The sequence below is a fragment of the Capsicum annuum genome, chromosome 9 (assembly GCF_002878395.1).
Source record: "Capsicum annuum cultivar UCD-10X-F1 chromosome 9, UCD10Xv1.1, whole genome shotgun sequence".
Lineage (NCBI taxonomy): Eukaryota > Viridiplantae > Streptophyta > Magnoliopsida > Solanales > Solanaceae > Capsicum > Capsicum annuum.
In genome coordinates this window covers 184329615-184351562 of record NC_061119.1, presented here as the reverse complement: position 1 = coordinate 184351562, position 21948 = coordinate 184329615, and the positions used below count along the sequence as shown (strand labels likewise).

The 21948-nt window shown below is 37.1% G+C and overlaps 2 protein-coding genes and 1 pseudogene across 2 annotated transcripts; 2 read left to right on the top strand and 1 right to left on the bottom strand.

Annotated features, from left to right (window-relative positions):
• Positions 1-430: 430 nt before the first annotated feature.
• Positions 431-1314, top strand: LOC107854745 (putative late blight resistance protein homolog R1B-23). The gene has a single exon (XM_047397114.1). The coding sequence runs from the start codon at positions 845-847 to the stop codon at positions 1298-1300; it is 456 nt and encodes a 151-aa protein (XP_047253070.1). The 5' UTR covers positions 431-844; the 3' UTR covers positions 1301-1314.
• Positions 1315-1488: 174 nt separating this feature from the next.
• Positions 1489-2647, top strand: LOC124887155 (annotated as a pseudogene).
• Positions 2648-13205: 10558 nt separating this feature from the next.
• On the bottom strand, positions 13206-13709 carry LOC124887154. Its single transcript, XM_047396342.1, has one exon. It carries the CDS (start codon positions 13707-13709, stop codon positions 13206-13208), a length of 504 nt encoding a protein of 167 aa, XP_047252298.1.
• Positions 13710-21948: the final 8239 nt, after the last annotated feature.

Sequence of the window (21948 nt, the reverse complement as noted above, 5' to 3'; positions counted from 1 at the left end):
AGTAAACAAGACACAATATTTTTATACTGATTCAATGTGTGTATATGGTCTAGTCCCCTTGGTTACATGAGAGTTATATTTTGATACCTTTATTCTTATTCACTGTACTTTCAACATCTTTCGTTGCAACACATCACTGATCATGTCACTGATTTATCACTCTGTAAATTCCACTTCTAAAATGGGACAAGCATTTGTGCTGATTTCTGAGCAGAACATAGGACAATGAACGAATGAAAATAGCGCAAATCTACTGCCAACTTTGAGAAGCAGTCAAAGAAGATGGCTTTAATTTAATTTGTTGAAATAGAGACTTCAGTTTACTTCCAGTAATTAAATAAAAAGAAAAGAAAAATCAATGCCAGAGACAAAATAAAAAAAGAGTTTTAAAAAGGGAGTAGCTTTCAATAAATGTAATGCCATAAGATGAATTCCTAAATTGAGAAAGCCCTTCTGACTTTCTGTTTCTTACATTGAGAAATTATAGAACTTGTGGAAATTCGTCCATTGTCATACTGAGAGATATTCTGCCTTCTTCTTTGTGCAGAAATTCCCTACTCTGATCAAATACATGTGAGAAAATAGGAGAGAAAGAGTGTCATATGGTGTATGCTGCTATTACTTCTCTTATGAGTACCATACAACAATCAATGCAAGTTACCGGACTTTCCTTGCAAGTGTTCTATGAGGAGATAGAATCCATGAGAGCAATTCTGGAGAAGCTCTGCTATATAACAGGTGAGTTCAACGCATTGACAAGCTAGGAAACACAAATTGCGTAGCTAGCATACAGAGCGGACGATGTGGTTGACTTGGAATCAAGGAAAGTTTTTTTTGGCCAAAGATGCAAAAAAAACGAAGAAGAGCTTTTTGGAAACTTTATTCCCTCGTGAAACAAGTTGTAGGATGGACTGATTCAAAGATGAAGAAGTGGATGGCAGTGAAGAACAGACTCAACAACATCCAGCATCTTAAAGAACAAACTTTGACTCTCCCCAGTGCATCTCAACATGCCTTCGAGTCCGAGAACGTGATGGTTGGCCATGAAAACACGTTTGAGATCATGCAGGATCGACTTGCTCGAGGAGGAATGGAACTAGAAGTTGTCACAATTGTTGATATGGGGGGCATCGGTAAGACAACTTTGGCTACCAAAATTTACAATGATCCATTCACTATATCTCGATTTGATATTCGTTCAAAAGTTACCGTTTCACACAAGTATTGCGTAAGAAGTGTAGTCATGGGTCTTCTTTCTTATATAAGTGCAAAGACTAATGATTATCTTGAGCACCAATAAGATGGGGAACTAGAGGACCGACTACAAAAGCTTCTAAAAGGCAGGAAATACTTGGTAGTCATTGATGATATATGGACTACAGGAGCTTGGGATGATATAAAACTATGTTTCCCAGACTGTGATAATGGAAGCCGAATACTCTTGACTACTCGGAATGTGGAAGTTGGTGAATATGCTAGCACAGGTAAGCTGGATTTTTGAAGGTAGAAGAGATGAAAAGCATATAAGAGGTGGCGAAAACATGTCTAAAAGAACTTATAGGTAGAAGTTTAATTTCCATCCAGCGTTTGAGGTTTGATGGAAAAATTGAGAGTTATGGAATGCATGACGTGACCCGTGAGCGGTGCTTGAAGGAAGCTCGAAACCTGAATTTTGTTAGTATTGTCAGAGAAAAGAGTGATCAACATCCATATGCACAATTCATGCAGTGTTTCTTTAAGAGTCGTGGTAGGACCGGTATCCATAATGAGGAAGAATTGTCTAGGTGCCGTAACTATGAGGCTCATTCCATCATCTTGTTTGGTCAATTCCAATGCTCCGTTCCGGAGTTGCCTTTCAAGCTAGTAAGAGTACTAGATCTTTCTTCTATTAGCTGTCCAACTTTTCCCATTGGAATACTTCATTTAATTCACTTGAGATACCTAGCTTTATGTGTTTATCCTCGCTTAGAGAAATATCTAGGATCCGAAGTAGAGGTTTGCTCATCAATAATAGACATTCCTCCATTGATATCAAGCCTGTGTTATCTGCAAAATTTTACACTTTATTTTCCATATTCCTTTAGTAACCGGAAATATCCTTTCACATTACCTTTGGAAATTTTGGCAATGCCGCAACTGAGGTACCTCCATTTGGACTGGAATTACTTGCAGTATTATGAGCCTACAGAGAATAGTTTGGTTCTGAAAATTTGCAATGTCTCTCTGGATGGAATCCTCGTTATTGTACTGGTTCTGCCTATAGACTATTTCCCAATTTAAAGAAGTTGCAAATTTGTGGCGTCGGAGAAGACTTTTATAGTCGCAAGGACCTCTATGATTTTCGCTATTTAGATCAGCTCGAGGAATTGCAATTTAATCTAATTGATACATTTCCTGCTTGCTTTCTAGAAAACATTTCACCATCAGGTTCTACTCTACAAGATCCTCCAAGGTTTTGGAAGAAAATGCTAGGGTCATCTCCTGCAATTTCTGTTCCACCTTTGCTCCTACCTCCTCCAGATGCTTTTCCGCAAAAACATTAATAATTTAACCTTTAGAGGAACTTTCTACTTTACATGGAAAGTTTTGGGATGGTTTTGGTGATTGCCATGGAAATGTGAAACATGTTAGTTAAAGTGGTCCACTGATATGCAGAGCAAAATACATGATTCGGTTCACTGATGCAAGCAGACACGATGACTGAATGAATATTAGATCAATAAAGTTTTGATGATTAACATATAAATAAAACATGTTACAGACATGATGACTGAATGAATATTAGATCAATGAAGTTTTGATAATTAACATATAAATAAAACATGTTACTCTGTCCAATCACATAAAGACAGTCACTAGGGAAAGAGGATAGGAACGGATATACCCTCTTGCGTTCTTGATGGATCACGCGTGATAAAGAAGTAGTAATTAAATACAATACTTAATTTATAAGGAGATCAAACAAGGAGATCAAGTTGCAAAAGGAGTTCTACCAAAGCAAGGAGTTTCACTTGAAGAAGGACTTCAACTTAACAAAGAAGTCTGTTAAGTTGAAGAGTCAAAAGGGCGGCAAAAGATAGCACACAGCGAAGGACTCTTTGGAGGTTCATTATATATCGAGGGAGTAACTCACTTCGTTACTCACACATTTAGAAAGAAAGAAGCATACCGACAAATTGCGTGAAGTTCCAAAGCTTGAAGCTGCTGAGTTGAACCTGTTCCTATTACTTAGAGTTAAGGAGTCTTAGAATTTATGTATTAGGTTGGTTCTCGAGTTGTATTATTTTCTAGTCTCAGTCAAGCATAAACTGAGTTAGGAGCTTTGTCTTCAAGTTTGAGAACTCAAAGACTTGGGAACACTTACCTTGGGTAGGTTTGTGTTTTTGTTGAATTAGGAGTTACAGTTTAATTCCTAGTTTACAAGAGTCTTGTAATTTGTCGTTTGTTGAGGATCAATTATTTTAGTGGAGTTGGGGTTAAATCCTGTAGAGGGTATAAGTCATGGTTTTTTACACCTCTTTGAGCCGGGTGTTTTTCACATAAACATCACTGTGCAATTACTTAATGTTTTAGCTACATAGGAACATGTTAGCCAACTTGTTCCATCGATAGGTAACTGTTAGGCTAAAACAATTAACCAGTAGGGATAGTACTATATCAAGTGGTATCAGAGTAGGGTAATCTTACATAAGGTTACACCTAAGAAAAGATCACTATGATGATTTCCGCACCTTCTACTGGTCATGGTGAAGGACAATCCACTACTAGGCCTCTTCTTTTGATGGTACTCAATTCTCTTGGTGGAAAGTTAGAATGGAAATGCTCATTCAAGGAGAAGACTATGAATTGTGGGATAGGATTACTGATGGTCCAACTGTCCCAATGAAGTTGGAAGATGGAGAACAAGTTAAAAAGGTAAGAAGTGAATTTACTGTTGATGACTTGGTGGCACTAAAGAAAAATGCAAGGGCAAAGAACATCTTAGTGTGTGGACTAGGTCCAATTGAGTACAACAGAGTGTCTACTTGTACCACTGCCAAACAAATTTGGGATGCCTTGGAGATGAACATGAAGGCATGAGTGAGGAAATTCAGAGTTTCTCTTCTGAATATGAAGATTTTAAGATGAAGGACAATGAATCCCTTCATCAAATGATGTCAAGACTCACTGCTTTAACAAATGAATTGACCTCTTTTGGGAAAAGTCATCACTACTGAGGAACAAATAGAGAAAGTATTGAGGGTCTTGCCAAAATCTAAATGGGATGTCAAGGTTACTGCGATTAGGGTGGAAAAGGATCTAGCTTGTATGACTTTTGGATGAATTAGTAGGTAATCTAAAGACTTATGAGATGTAAATTGATAAAGCCAGGAATGAAAAGGCAGCCCCTGAGAAAAATTTAGCCCTAAAGGCTTCTGACAGTGATGGGGAAGCGGAACTGACTGAAGATCAGGTGGCTTTTATAACAAAAAAATTCAGCAAAGTCTTTAAAAAGAAGAATGGAATAGGTAGCAAAAGACATTCCAATGACAATCCCACTGGTGTTATAAGTGTGGTAAAACTGATCATAAAGCCATGATTGTCCTGTTTGGGAAATTGAATGGAGAAAGGAAAGAGCTGAGAAAGAATTAAGAGAAAAGGCTAAGAAAAGAGAGAAGAAAGAATATGCTATGGTGGCTACTTGGGGATCTGATTTAGATAAATCAAATGATGATGATAGTATTGAAACTGCACTTATGCACATTGGAGATTTAGACTTAGAAGAGGAAGATGGTACTTCTAAGGTAAGTATTCTTGAGCTTTAAGAAAAATTACATTTATTTCTAAAAAGAAACTCGTTTCCTCAATGAGTACTTTAATTGATGGTTTTCAGGAATTAAATTCTGATAAGGATGAGTTATTCAACAACTTTGTAAGTCTCAAGTTTGACTTTATTGATCTAGAAGCCCGTAAGAACACATTTGAAAAGGAAAATTGCACTCTTAAGGAACAGGTTATTCAACTTGATTCTTCAAACCTGATTTTAAAATTTAAAATCTTGAAACTAACTCTTTCTAAAAAAGGGAAAAAATGATGAACAAGAAAATACTGACCTTAAATTGACCAAATCCAAACAAGAATATAGTAATGAAAAGGAAAAGGTGAATAGATTAAGCCAGAAAGTATCAAAACTAAAACTTGATCTTGAAAGGGCAAACAGATGGACAAATTCCTTAAGAATTGTTCATCAACTCGGTGGAAAAACTTATAGTGATAGGGCTGGATTGGGTTTTTTCAAAAGCTCTAATGTTACTAAGGATTTATGGTATACTAGTCAAGTGTACGTGCTTTACACGTGTGTCTCGTGTTGATAAGTATAATTATATATAAAGAAAAAAATTATAAAAAAATAGCAATTGAGTTAAAATAAATGTTGTATCTATTTAAAAGATATAATTTGACATAATAAGTGTTTCATCTTAATCAATAAAACTATTAGTATTTGGTTATGTCTTTTTACATAAAAGATTAATTTATTATTAGTTCCTCAAATGTAAAGTAATAATATTTTTAATGATGTTTAAACAAGGAAAGATTAATAACCTTGAAAATTAATAGTATTTTTAATTATGTTTAAATAAGGAAAGATTAACAACCAAATTTTAATGGGACACCTAAAATATTACAAAATAATTAAATAATAATTTAGTAATATGATAAATGACAGTTTTGTCTATTGTGGAGTCTTTTAATGAAGTGCAAAAAGTTCAAGTCACTTTTCTAAGGGTATTCATACTTTTAATATATTATAGATTTGTAGTAATCATGGACATCCAACTACTAAATGTCCATTTGCTGCTAAAAGAAGAGACAAGAGCACAAATATGGCAAATAAATCTGACCTCTTGATAGTACAGACAAATAGGATGAAAAGAAAAACTAATCAAAGAAACAGGTCACACAACCTGTTATCTCGATGGGCCAGGAGAATCTGAATCACCCTTTTACTCATAAGAAAGGACCCAAACTTACTTGGGTTCCTAAAGTTAACAACTAATCTATTTTTCAGTAGAGAGTGAAAGGAGGAAAACAAACTTAATACATGGATAGAGCTTGCTCAAGGACTAAGACTGGAAACAAATAAAGTTGATTTCACTCACCGTATTTGAAAGGGAGAATGGATCTTTTGGAGATGTCAAAAAAAGGGGGCACCATTACTAGAGTTGAAAATATTGGGTGAATTAGAACAAAAACCTTTGAAGCATGGTTAGATCTGTAGTGATCGCGTAAGGGAGAAGCAGGGGAAATCCTCTTTCATTACAAATGAGGACAAGAAATTAAGAGAGTAAGAAAAGCAAGTTGTACCACCTTTTCATTGTGCATACTAAAGGTATAGTGATAGGGGGAACAAGTAAAGAAACTAATTCAACAACATAACACTCTACAAATAATGTGAAAAGAGTCTTGAAGGGAGTAAACCTTCGACTTGATACTATGATGTTGTTTATGTAGATTATTCTATAGATGGGTAAAAGCATTGAAGGAATCATTCACCTTAAGGGATCTTGTCTAATCAGCTAGTCCACTGAAGAACAAAACTCAGTAGCTCTATCCAATACTGAGGCTTAGTATGTTAGTATAAGTTGTGTTCCTATCCTCTATGGTAATACAAGTGTCTTTAAATCTACAAAGAATTTGTACTACTTGAGACCATTTTTTTGGACATAATGTTGAAAAAGGTCTTGTATCTATCACGTTTTGATTAAAGATCAAATTACTAATGAGTTTATTAAGGCTCTAAGCAGAGAAACACTTGAGGGAGGTAGGTTAATATTAGGGATGATTAAGATTGCATATACCACCCTCAATGATTGGCTAGAACATTTATCCTACTCCTAAATATTTCACCTATTCTTATCATTCCAGCACATCTAATTGTGTATCCCAATCCCAGTATGATGATGATTTAATTAAGTAGTGGTTTTTAGTTATGTAGGCAGAGAGGAAGCTAAGTCATTGGAAATCACGGAGATGGCAAGGTATGATTTACTTCAGTCACTTATTAAGCAAGTATTATGGAACATCTACACATATATGGTTCTTTCAATTTCAAAATCAAAAGAGAAGGAAAACTTGTAACAGCCAAAATCTTAAAAGTTTCTTTTCTCTGAAAAGTTGTTGCCGCCTTGTCAATGGTCACATCTCCCTTTCCCACTTAAATACACCTAAAAAACCAATTATACTTGCACGCTTCATCTTCTCATTTTCTATTCAAAATTTAATTCATCTATTGGATTATAAAATTTCATTCATCCACTATCTAAGATCATCCATCTTTCTCTACATACTACTCTTACCTGGTCCATTCTTAAAAAGAGTTTTTAAGTTCATATCAATGGCTTCACTAAAAACCTCTTTACTCTCTAATACCGAATTTATCAAGCTATCTACTCATATCACCTATCTTATCATACATCCTGATTTTGCACCAGTTCCACAAATCTCCCCTTCTATTCCCATTAAGCTATCTGATTTTAGGGCTTGGTACAATTTTAAACCCATGTTCCAATCCTTTGACCAAGAAGCTTATTTCTAAAAGTTTAACCCTTCTGACACTGTCTAGAATGTTATTTCATTGCAGATATTTCCACTTGAAACTGAAAATTCCTCATCTTCAATTTCAAAAACCAGTTAAAAAATTATTACTCTGAGAAGAACTTGTTCTCGTCTTGTCAAATTATCTGGGGATTATATTCCCATTTAAGATTCTAAACAAGTTATAGAGGATTCACAAAACCCTACACCCATTCATATTTCTCACACCAAAAATCACAAAAGACAAGAAGAAGCATCACCTGAAGCTGATCTTCAAGCAAGAAAAAAGAAGAAATTTTCTTTCTCTCCTTCACTGATTCCTCCCTCTGATTCAGGCCTCCTTCTTTGTAGTGTCCGAAAAGGAAGAACTTATAAATGATCTATTCCCAAGACTTTTATATTTAACCCTCCCAAATCTACTCCATCCACTTTCTCCTCAAGAAAATATGCTCCCAATAAACTTCCTTTGTCTAGTTCCTCATCCAAATCTTATTCAAAATTCACATATAAGAATATAGTTCCACAACCTGTGCCTTCCTCTGATTTCGAAGCTACTGAGTATGCTAAGTCTCCTCTCCTAAGGATGAGCTTAATTTTCATTCCCACACTGATATTCACACTTCTAAAATTGTGGATTCTCACTTGGATCATGTTTTACATTTCCGAAAGATTCAATTCATTCATTGATATGTTATCACTGGGTATGGGGGTCTTGAGATGGAAATTCTATTAAATAGGCTTTAATTTCAAGGTTTGTCCTCCTTATTACTTCAAGGAGAGACTCAACATAAATTTGGCTTTCTTGAAGTCTATGAGTTTTACACGAATGGATCTGCTAAGGGAAATCTTTTCACTATAATTGTTCGTAGTATTCCATTGAGTTTAAGTGCGGAGGATGTTGCCCACATTCTTGGCATTCCTCTTGGGGGATGGGATCACTACATGAAGTTTATATGGCCTCCTCTAGACAAATTGGCCTCTTCTTTGGACATTACTAGGAAATTTTTAGGAAATCCCAAGTTAGCTCAACATAGACATGTTTTGAAGAGGGAGATGTCTCCTCTTCATCAGCTCTACTTTAATATAGTGCACAAAATTCTCATTCCTAAAAAGGAGAGGAGAATTGAGGCTATCTATCTTGATCTCACTATAAAGGAGTTGCTTGACACAAAGGTCAAGATAAATCTTCCTAGCCTTATCATCAAACATATGCAAAGGATACTCTTAAAAGATGACAAAAAGGCATATGCACTTGCATATGAGTTTTTGTTGGGGTCTCTTTTTGAGGCTTTTGATGTGTCTATTCAGGTTTGGTCACTTAAAAATACAAAGGACATCATTGGTAGATTAAACCATGCCGCTCTACCTATTTCCATGCGACATGTAGATACCCCATTACAATGGGTAAGAAATGAGTTGGCTGATGCTTTAGCTGAATTTGATGAAGTTAGAGACTTCTATATTGTTGAGGCTTAGATATAGAATCTTGAAGAGGATCTTGCCAGAGAAAAGGCTAAAAATACTGAGATCATCAGCAAACTGACCAAGCTTATCTGACCTGATTCATTCCCCTTCAGCCATATTCCTTAGATGCCTACTTTCTTGGGGCTCACTTACTATCCTCTTTCTTTTTTTTCTTCTCTTGATCATCCATATTCAAGTTGGGTGCTGCCCCCTTCTCTTTTTTTCTTTTTTTTTTATCACCCAGCTTTTATTCTTTCTCTTTTATTCCACACTTCTTCACACTCCTCTTACACCATGCACCCCTATAATAGCTACTCTCAACTTAGGCAGTTTTCCTGGATCAAGGTGCTCAATGTCCAAGGAAGGCCAGGGATAACTAGGTTTATTGTGGTATAAATGGGAAGGTGAAAGGTGTCATACAAAAGAAATGGTCAATTTAGGCTCTAAACAGGGATCAAGGGGTGTTATGCATACAGGGAAGGATATTTAGGCTAAAAGTGGGTTAATCGACGGCGGACTATGATCCTATCCTAACTCTTATCCTAAGACCATGGCAAGACCAAACAGGCAAGTTTTGGCTTAAGCATACAGAGGAAAACAAGTAATAGCTCATACACACCTGGCACATAAGTATATTACAGGCCACCACTTATCTAGTTCATATAATTGTTCAGTAATGATGATCAAATGGCTATAACTAATGCCACAATAAGATTCACAATGGTCATAAGTAAATATAATCCATACAGTTTATCAAACAAGACATTGGAAGGATGTTCAAACGTCGAGCAAGAATGTCACTGCCTTTTGTGCTTGTATTTCTCCTTGTTACCACAAACTATGTTACAACAACAGACTACCCTTCACCCTCAACTTAAAATTAAAGCAAAACTAAACTAAGAGTTAGAGTATACATGGACTGGGTCACTTTCGGAGATCATGGGTTGCCTCTCATGTAGCACCTGATTTAACGTCGTGGCACGACTCAGGTATCTTGATTACCTCAGACTTTATCGAGACAGATAATGGTGATGCTGTCACTGATTTTTTTGGGCCAATTTAAAGCTTGACCCGTTGCCCATTTACCTTGAAAGTGCTGCCATCTTCGTTTTCGAGTTCCACTACTCCAAATGAGGGGACTTGACTAAACTTAAAAGGTCCTGACCACTTAGATTTCAGCTTCCCTAGGAGCAATTTGAGTCTGGAATTAAACAAAAGCACCAAGTCCCCTTTTTTGAATTCTCATTTCTCTATTCTCTAATTATGGTAATTTTCATATTTTCTTTATACATATATGCTCGTTCATATGCCCTGAGACGGAATTCATCCATCTCATTCAGTTGCCCTAGTCTTATCTCTACTGCTTCCTTCCAATTCAAATTCAACCTTTTGAGCGCCTATAACTCCTTGTGTTCCAGCTCTATTGGCAGGTGACAAGCTTTTCCATAGACCAACTGAAATGGTGACACGCCAATGGGTGTCTTGAAAGTAGTCTGGTATGCCCACAAGGCATCATCAAGTTTTTAAGACTAGTCCTTTCGGCTAGCATTCACCATTTTGGCTAGGATGGCTTTAACTTCATGATTCGACACCTCCACTTGTCCACTGGTTTGTGGATGGTATAGAGTAGCCACTCTGTGTTGTTTCACTCCATATTTTGCCAAAGCTGCTTAAATAATTGGTTGCAAAAGTGAGATCCCTCATTGTTTATGATAGTACGTGGTACTCCAAAGCGAGAGAAGATATTCTTTTTGACAAAAGCCACAACCCTCTTTCATTCATTGTCAGCCAAAGCCACAACTTCAACCCACTTAGAGACATAGTTAACAGCAACCAGAATATACTTCATCCCGTACGAGCTTACAAACGTACCCATAAAGTCAATGCTTCAGACATCAAATAATTCCACTTCAAGTATTTTAGTCATGGGTATCTCATGTCTTTTAGAGATTGAACCCTGCCTCTGACATTGGTCACATTTCTGTATAAACTCATGGGCGTCATTAAACAATGTTTGCCAATAATAGCCACTCTGCAACACCTTCTTGGCTATTTGGTCACCCGCGTGGCGACCCCCAACTGGGGAAGCATGAAATGCTTCCAGTATGCACAATATGTCTACTTCTGGTATGCATCTCCGTATGATATTGTCTGGATATCGCCGATAAAGATAAGGCTCATCCCAGAAGTAGTGTGTTACATTATGCAAGAATTTCTTCCTTTGGTGGAAAGAAAGATTTTCTGGGATGACCTCACTCACAACGTAGTTTGCATAATTCGCGTACTAGGACAATGTTTCCAAAATAGTTGCCAGGATCTCCTCATCAGGAAATGCATCATTTATCTTTGTTTCATCACTAGCTTCCTGTTCACCTTCCATTTTATATAAATGATCCACAACCTGGTTTTCACAAACTTTCCTATCTTTGACTTTGAAATCAAATTCTTACAGCAGCAACACCCATCTAATAAGCCTTAGTTTTGCATCCTTCTTAGTCATCAAATACCTCAAGGTAGCATGGTCAGTGTGGACCACCACTTTGGTCCCAAGCAGATAAGCTCTGAACTTCTCGAAAGCATACACCACAGCTAGGAGTTCTTGTTCAGTGATGGTGTAATTTTTTTTATGCTCCATTTAGTGCTTTGCTGGCGTAATATATCGGATAAAATAGTTTATCCTTATTTTGTCCTAATACAGCTCCCAAGGCAACACCGCTTGCATCACACATTATCTCAAATGGTTTTGCCTAGTTGGGAGCAATAACAAAAGGAGCCTCAATCAGCTTCTTTTTAAGGCACTTAAATACCTTCAAGCACTCGTCATTGAAGAAAAATTTCACTTTCTTCTCCAGAAGCTTGCAAAGTTGATTTGCAACCTTTGAGAAATCTTTTATGAATCTCCAATAAAAGCCTGCATAACCAAGAAAACTACGCACTTTTTTCACTGAAATGGGAGGCAGTATTTTCTCATTAACTTCTACCTTTGCTCGATCAACTTCAATCCTTTTTTTGGAAATTTTATTGCCAAGAACGATTCCCTCCATTACCATGAAATGGCATTTTTCCCAGTTAAGAACTAGGTTAAATTCAACACATCTTTGTAAGGCCACATTCAGATTCTCCAGACACATTTCAAATGAATCACCCACCACAGAGAAATCATCCATGAATATCTCTATGGTGTCTTCCACCATATCAGAGAAGATGGACATCATGCACCATTGAAAAGTGGCAGGTGCATTGCGTAGCCTAAATGGCATCCTTTTAAATGCAAAAGTGCCATATGGGCATGTGAATGTTGTCTTCTTCTAATCTTCAGAAGCAATACAGATTTGGTTATATTCAGAATAACCATCCAAGAAGCAATACCACCCCCTACCGGCTAATCGATTAAGTATTTGATCCATAAAGGGCATTGGGAAGTGGTCTTTCAGAGTCCAAGAGTTTAACTTGCGGTAGTCCATGCAAAATCTCCACCCAGTTACTAGCCTGAGTGTAATCAACTCATTATTTTCATTAACAACCACCATTATACCCCCTTTTTTGGGTACATATTGAACTGGGCTCACCCACGTACTGTCAAAAATAGGGTAAACCACTCCTACATCCAACTACTTAATAATCTCCTTATTAACCACCTCTTGTATTGGTGGGTTAAGACGTCGCTGATGCTCTATGGTTGGAATGCACTCTTCCTCAAGTTGAATTTTATGCGTGCAGATGCCAGGGGGAATACCAATAATATCTGTAATGGTCCATCCGATTGCTCTCTTATGCTTCTGAAGTACTAAAATAAGTGCATTTACCTGTTGTTCTTCCAAATCAGCTGTAATAATAATAGGTAGCGTGTTTTCTTTACCCAAAAACATATAGCATAAGTGTCCAGGAAGCTCCTTCAACTCCAACACTGGAGGTTCTTTAATAGATGGCTTAGCTAGTGGCGTTGGTCGATTAGAAGGGTCAAGGTCCAGCTTTTTAGGAGCATAAGGATATGACCCCATGCCAGTCAAGCCATAAATTATCTCTTCATACTCCTCAATGCCTTCACTTTCATAGTTCATCATGACCGCGACCAAAGGTTCAATAAGAAGTTATTCAGTTATGGGCACATCCTGTTCGTCCTCAAAATACACATCAACTGTTGAGAACACACTTATTTCCTCATACTATTTCATTGATTTGCCCACATCAAACCATACCACTTCATTGTTTACCCTGAATAAGAGCTCATTTTCTCTTAAATTGATCAACACACTTTCGGTTGCAAGAAAAGGTCGACCCAAGATGATGGACACCTCGAAGTCCACCTCGCAGTCCATAATGACAAAGTCTGTAGGGAATATGAAATTTGAAACCTTTACCAACACATCATACAGAATGCCAACAGGTCTCTTTAATGACCTGTCCGACATTACCAGTCTCATGTTGGTATGTGTGGGAATCCCCAGACCCAACTTTTTATAAATAGTCAATGGGATCAAATTAACTCTTTCTCCCAAATCACATAATTCTTTAGTGAATTCCATAGTTCCAATTGTGTAGGGAATAGTGACTGCACCTGGATCCGGTCTCTTCTGCATTAAGGTCCTTGTAGAAATAGCACTGTAAAGGTAGAGATCTACCTCTAATTCATAACTCACTTCTTGTTTCTTGGTAACAAGGTCCTTCATGAATTTTGCATATCCTGGCATTTGCTCAAGTGCCTCAATCAAAGAAACATTTATTATCAATTGCTTGAGCATTGCCATGAACTTGCTGAATTTTGCATTATCGACCTTCTTCCTTAATTGTTGAGTAAAGGGAGGTGGTGGTCTTGGGATGGCTTTCAACACCACTTCCTCTTCTTTCTCCTTCCCCTTCTCTGACGCATCAGCAAAGCTATTCAGCTTTTCAGACTCTACTAGGTTATTTTCTTTTGGTTTATCCATAACTACCTCATTATTCATAGACTTGCCTACAGAAGGGCCAGATAAGATCTTACCACTCCTAGTGGTAATCTCCAGACATGAGCCATCAGTCTGTTGACTCTAAACTATTTCACTAAGTAGATTTCCACTTATTCCCTGGTTCCATGTTGCAAAAGGTTGGCTCATTTGCTGCTCCAACTGCTTGATAGAAGTTGAGTGTGAACTAACCAACTAATTTAGAGTAGAAAATTCACTCTTCATAGTAAGTACCCCTGAGTTGGTAGCCTCAAATCCCTTCAACAGTTTTTAATCATATCCTCCATAGATATCTTCCCCAAGCTAGTTACTATAGCTTCCAAGTTTTCAGGAGGAACATATATTCCACTCCTATCATTGCTGCTTCTCCAGTTTCCCTACTCCCTATCTCTGTAACCAGGCTTTTCATAAATGTTCTGACCTTGATTTTTGTAGCTATTGCCTTGGAAACCCCCTGATTATTAACATAAGTAGCCTCTTCTCTAGGCTCCACATCAAGTTGGTCCTGAGAAATCACAGCCTTTACTTTCTCTGTCTTCCCCGATAATAAGTGCTTGGTGAGCAGGTCCATCTGAGTCTTTAGATAGGCCATATCTTGATCCCTCTCCTCATCTCTCCTGTGTTGTTCAACAGTTATTTTCATAGAAATAGTAGGGCTTGTAACTACAGAATCCCTGGTATACCAAGCTCGACTCTGTTTGGTCATTCTATTCAGCATATCTACAGTATCTTAAAAGAAGAGATCAACAAATGAACCACCAGGGATATTATCTATAATTGGCTTTGTTACAGGGTTGAGATCCTTATATAAAGTCTCCATTAAATGTATGTCCGTCATGTTGTGATTCTGACATTGTGTCAATTTCTTCTTGAACCTCTCCCAAGTTGTATGCAAGGCCATTGTACCCTCCTAGAAGGCAGAAATAACCTTTCTAGTAAAGCTCCTTTCAACTACCTCCAGTTGGTTATAGAATCGAGCGTTAGCTCATTTAGCCACAATGTTGCCTCCCCAGACAGAGACAACAGGAATAACCTCAACCGGATAGCATTCTGGCTCACTCCTAGGTTATTAAAAGATGTGCAAATAGTGACAAAATTCACTAGATGTAGGTGAGGGTCATCCCCAGGAAGGCCTCCAAACAACCCCTTCAGATTCAGGAGTTAGATATTATGCTTGTAATATTGAACTTTTCTCTAGGTGCCAATGGTGAATGAATGATTGCACTCGTTATACTTGCTCTGTCCACATCATCATCATCAAAGTTATACTGCAGTGGCTGTTCTTCTCTTCTGCTTATGCGGTGGAGTTTTGGATTGAGTGGTGCTTGGCGTACCCTATAAATATCCTACAAATAAACAAAAACAACAAACAAACATAAATCTAGAAAACTTAACTAATAGAAATTAGCGCACACAAACTTTCAATTTACAACTGTATTCCCCGGCAATGGCATAATTTTTTATAACGCTTAAATTACACTCTTGAAGGGGTGTAAGTGATCGTTGTCAATATAAAACCCAACTAGGTTGGGGTCGAATCCCACAGGGAATAAGATGTGAAATCAAGTTGTTTATGATATAATTTACTGATAGTTTACTATTTCTTGAAATGGGGGTTTAAGTTTTGCAGATAATTGTTTATGTAATACCCTGCAAAGTTCTCTCCTAGTCTGATCCTTAGAGCATTTTTGGAAAAATGAAAATCTAAGTCAAAAGTTTTAAAAATATATTCCCAAGTATGAAACACTTTGAATCGTGTTGTATTTCTCTAATTTCAAATTTTTTTCATATAGAGCATTGAATAAACTTTCCATCGATACCAATTTCATCAAAATTTGACATCGGATGAGGGAGTTATGACTGTTTTACTAAATGGTATCAAAATCGCCCAGGTTTGATGGTCGACCTGGCGGACCACCAAGTCCTTGGTGGACCGTCAAGTGTCCCATCAGTCCAAGACAGAACATCCCATTTCTAGCCCCCGAGTGATGGCCAAAGTGGTGGATCATTCAAAAGTTGACGGACCGTCAAGGGGTCCATCAGGTCAAAATAGAATGGCCCATTCCTGACCCTCGGGTGACGGACGATCTGGTCGACCGTCAGATTCCTGATGGACCATCACTTTGACCATCACGTCGAGGAAAAATGTCCTAGTTTTGGTACTCGAGTGACAAATGACTTGGTGGACCGTTAGATCGATCGTCACAGACCTCGATCAGCAGTTTTCAACTCTTTTCTTTAAAGGGCATTTTTGTCTTTTCTACTCTTTCCCCAACCTCTATAAATATCCCCTTAAGGGTTGAAGGCCTCATTTCTTTTCTCTTCTTTCACCCAAAAACTAGGGTTTCCAAAATAAAAAAAAAATTCTCTCTTCTTCCACCAAAAATTTAGAGAGAATCAAGAGCAAAAATCAAGAATTCTTCTGAAGGCTTTCAAGAAAGAGTTTCCCCAAGGTATGTAGATGTTGATTCTTGGGTCCCTTTCATCCAAGAAGCTCAAATACCTTTTTCTAAATCTCTAAGAGTTATGTTTATGATTTTTTTTTTATGATTCTTGTGAGTTAAAATTGATGTTCTTGCTATGATTGAGTTGTGGTTCATGTTTGTCTACAAGTTTATCAAGCCTTTGTCTTAGTAGGTGGTATTTATGTGGTAAATGGATTATGTACTTGTTGTTGATGTTGAATGACCTCCAAAATGGGATACTTATGTGGTTTGTATGAATCTATGATTATGAGTGGAAACACATAAATTTGGTTATTCATGATGAGTAGTTGGGTTATTATACTTATGCCTAAGTTGTGCATGTGAGGTGTTCGATAAAATGTCTAAGAGACTAAAAATTAAGCACTGTAGTTGAATCATGATCTAATGACTTGTAAGATACGATTATCTGTTACGATTGTTGATGTGTTCATGATTTTTGGGTGTAGAATTGGTTGATTTAGAAGAGTATGTCTCCCATAGGTTGATAAAAGCTTAGGAGAAGAATATGGCCCATTATAGTATGTTGAAAAGGAAGCCCTAAATTGTGAGCTATTCCATGCATGCCTAGTGTTTGATAAAATGACCAAGTGAATGAATTATTCCATGCTAGTTGGAAATCCCCAAATAAATGTGAACCTATGCATGTCTAGTGTTTTTTTTGAAGGACCTTAGTGAACGAGTGGAGATGTGATGGTTGTAAATTCTCCATTATGTGCCCTTTGATATATTCTAAGTTTTTAATATATGCCAAGTGATTAGCAAGTAAGCTATGACATGATAGTATGAAGTTTCCCAAGCAGTGTGAAATCCAGATACATGTTAAGACCGATATAGGTATGAAATAGTTGAGGTAAAACCTTGCTGAATGGAGTACGATATAATAGCATATTTCCTCTACGTCATTATGTGATTAATATCCCGAGATGCATTAATAATTGTGATGATGCATTAATGATTGTGACAATTAAGGTATGATTGTGATAATACATGAATGATTATGATGATGAATGAATGCTTGTGTTGATGTATGAATGATTGTGATGGTGAATGGATGATCGTAATGATGTGAAAATGATTATGTTTTACTTTTATGTTATCGAGTCTTGGGGTATTTATACTCAATAATAGAGCTGTTGTCTAGAGCCCGTGTCTAATTCGCATTAATTCCAATCTAGCCACGATTCCCAGAACTCAGTGAACTATAGAACTATGTATTTCAGACAAGTGCAAAGCTTAATCAGGCTTTGTAATCTCAGTTATCTCTGTAATCTCTGTATCGCTAGTAATCTGGCCTCTGTCCTATAGTCAACTCAGATCTAATAGTATTCAAGTGATTAAATTTTAATCGCAGAAGCGATTTGAATAATCTATTCAAGCTTTGCATCGTCAGTCAGATGCTATGATTTGATACCTTTCTGTCAGATACGGAACTAAGTAATCTCAGTGTAACTTAGTCAGATTTCTCAAGAAATATAATCAGCATCAGATTCAGCTCAGTCTAAGTTTAGTTAAGAATTAAATCAGTTTCTTTCAGTTGGTAGTAGAAAAGAGCTCAAGGATAGGGACTCAACTACTAGTAGAGGGTGTAATCCATATGATCCTTGTGCTCCAGAACTATGTAGCTAGTGTAGGTTGAGACATCACACCTGCTAGATGAGGGTGGATGAGAGACATCATAACTGCTAGATAAGGGTAGATAAGGTGGCTTGACCTGTTAGATGAGGGATCCACTATTCTCGTATGAGGACCTAATAGATGAGGGTCATATAGAGATAATGTCTTTACCCGTGGCACGGTATTGACACCCTCCCAACTGGGGATAGATTTTGGACCCCTAAGAGATAGTAGGGGCATGTTGGTTAAGTAACTATTTCCCACAGTCTCAGTTTCAGAATCAGTCTCAGACTTCAAAAAAGAGCTCAGTTCAGTGTACAAAACTTAAGGCTGTTAGATACAGGCCATTCAGTATGATTACTTGCTAATTCGAAGATCTGTTGCTAGATAGGCCAATCTCAAAATTATTTATGAAGAATTATTGTTATCCAAAGACTCAAAGATAACCTGTTAGATAGGGTTGCTATCCTTTTCAGAAGCTTCAAATACTCATAATCTCAGTATGTTTAGAGATTTCAGAACTCACTCCTTGATGAAAGTGCATCCATATTTCCCAATTATCAATATCAGATGAGTCAGTGATTTAGTATCTTAATGTCAATAGTGAGTTCAGTTTGTAGGAAAGTGGTATCTGAGTTCCATTCTCTAGAGTTCTGATGATTGTGATTATGACCTGTGCATTCATGTATGTGTTCTCGTGCGACGTTTTCATGATAATTCAGTTTATACATTGTGCATACATGAGCCCTTGCATTTAGCCTTACCTCATCTACATACTCAATATATTTTTGTACTGATGCATTTGCGCTATGGTGTTCTTTTTTGACACCATAGTTTCAGAGGCACAGGATTTAGAGTTTCCTCAGCTGTTCAGTCCCAGGTAGCAGTAGTAGTAGTGAGTCCTCTTCCTTTGAGGACGAATCTCAGTTTACTATTATTACATCAGATTTTGTTTATATTCTCAGTTGACGGAGTTAGTTGGGGACATCTCCCATCAACTCCAAGTTCAGATAGTTTAGAGGCTTTTCAGACGAATGTTGATGTATTAGTATTCAGTTTCTAGTTTGAGTATGAACAGATGTGTTGAACCTTATGACCAGTTTCTGTATTTATTTTAGATATTATGCAGTGTACAGGTACAGATATCAGTGAAGGGTTAGCTTGTGGTCCTTCGGGTCCATAAGCACTGTGTGATGTCACGAGATGGGATCTCGGGGCATTATAGTTTATCACTTTGAATTTACTGTTTGTAACCAAAATTTTATGAGATAACTAGGATTATGTTCACTAAGGCTTACGGAACATGACAAATGCTACCATTAACTTAAGGTTCTCACGGTGGTTAGGATGACAAACTATCTTTATCGATGATATGCTCAAATATCTCTCGACCTATTTGAGTTTCTAATTTCCTAATCCTCTCAAACTTAGGGAATCGCAACTCACTACCTAGATTTTACCTCAGGTTAATCAACCTTGTTACAGTGTTGATTATTAAAAAAAGACTTTCCGAGTCCCTATTGATAATTCACTTCCTATTGTTTATGATTTCTTTATCAAGCAAACCAAAGTAGGTACGCCTATTTTTTGCAACCAATAGACATAAATTCTAATCTCAAAATTACCAAGAAATCCTAACACTTATTAACCATTGAGTAATTAATTTCCACCTTATCATGACCTAACTCTAGATCCCATAATCCAGGTTAAGGGTGTTCAGCCATTCATAATTGAGAAGATTAACTTACAATAATAAAGAAAATCAAAGGTGAACTTGTAATTGAATCACAAAGCAAACACTAAAATATTGGTTTAGAGAGAGAAAGAAGTCGTATATTGTCAATATGTCCATGGAGATGGATAAAAATCCCCCTAAAAACCCCAAAACTAGGTTTTAAATAGTTAAACCTAAATAAGGAAATAAAATTAAAGTTTTTGATTTTCTTCAGATTAGATGAGGCGCCCTTGATGGCCTATCATGATCTTGACGGCCTGTCACGAACATTGTCAAATTCTCTTTAAGTTTGGATTTTGCTGTCTCAGGCTGATGACTATAATGACGGCCTATCAGGAGTCTGACGGCGTGTCATGGATGTCATCAGCTCCTCTTCCATTCTAATAATTTCTATATAAGGTTGATGGTGGTTATGATGGCTTGTCACAACTCTGACGCCTTATCACGATACTCTGTTACAACTTTACAACAATTTTTAATCTGTGATTAAGGTTGATGGTATCCCTGATGGCTTATTAGCAGATGTCGTCACAGCATTCACTCTATGACAACTCCCTGGTTATGTTTGATGGCAACTATGATAGCCTATCATGGGGCTGGCGACTTATCACAGATGTCGTCATCCACACCTTTCTTTAGATTTCTCCAGATTTCAACTTCTTTGCCTCTATTCTTATTGGTTCTCTATCCCATTAGCTTAATCTTTAAAATTAACATAAACATATAACAAAATGACAAAAGTTTCTTAAGGGCTCGCAATTATTCTAGGTTAAAGGCCTTAAATGTGTTAGAAATTACGGACACATCAGATTCACAAAACCCTACACCCATTCACATTTCTCACACTAAAAATTGTAAAATACAAGAAGAAGCCTTACCTAAAGCTGCTCTTCAAGCAAGAAAAAAGAAGAAATCTTCTCTCCTCCACTGATTCCTCCCTCTGATTCAGGCCTCCTTCTTCGTAGTGTCTGAAAAGGACGAACTTATAAATGATCTATTCCTAAGCCTTTTACATTTAACTCTCCCAAATCTACTCCATCTACTTTCTCTTCAAGAAAATATACTCCCAAAAAACTTCCTCTGTCTGGTTCCTCATCCAAATCTTATTCAAAATTTACATCCAAGAATCTGGTTCCACAACCTGTGCCTTCCTCTGATTTCAAAAATACTGAGTATGCTAAGTCTGAGCTTTATTTTCTTTCCCACACTGATATTCACACTTTTAAAATGGTGAATTCTCACTTGGATCACTTTTTACATTTCCAAAAGATACAATTCATTCGTAGATGTGTTATCACTGAGTATGGGGGTCCTGAGATGGAAATTCTATTAAATAGGCTTCAATTTCATGGTTTGTCCTCCTTATTACTTTAAGGAGAGACTCAACATAAATTTGGCTGCCTTGAAGTCTATGAGTTTTACACGAATGGATCTGCCAAGGAAAACCTTTTCACTATAATTGTTCGTAGTATTCCATTGAATTTAAGTGCGGAAGATGTTTCCCACATTCTTCGCATTCTTCTTGGGGGATGGGATCACTACATGATGTTTGGATGGCCTTATCTAAACAACTTGGCCTCTGCTTTGGCTATTACTAGGAAATTTTCAGGAAATCCCAAGTTAGCTCAACATAGACGTGTTTTGAAGAGGGAGATGTCTCCTCTTCATCACCTCTACTTTGAATTAGTGCACAAAATTCTCATTCCCATAAAGGAGAGGAGAATTGAGGCTAGCTATCTTGATCTCACTATAATGGAGTTTCTTGACACAAAGGTCAAGATAAATCTTCTTGGCCTTACCATCAAACATATGCAAAGGATACTCTTGGAAGATGACAAAAAGGCACATGCACTTGCATATGAGTTTTTGTTGGGGTCTCTTTTTAAGGCTTTTGATATTCCTATTTAGGTTTGGTCACTCAAAACTACAAAGGACATCATTGGTAGATTGAACCATGTCACTTTACCTATTTTTATGCGACAAGTAGATACCTCACTACAATGGGTAAGAAATGAGTTGGCTGATGCTTTAGCTGAATTTGATGAAGTTAGAAACTCCTATGTTGTTGAGAGAGAAAGGATTCAGTCTTGGATATAGACTCTTGAAGAGGATCTTGCCAGGGAAAAGGCTG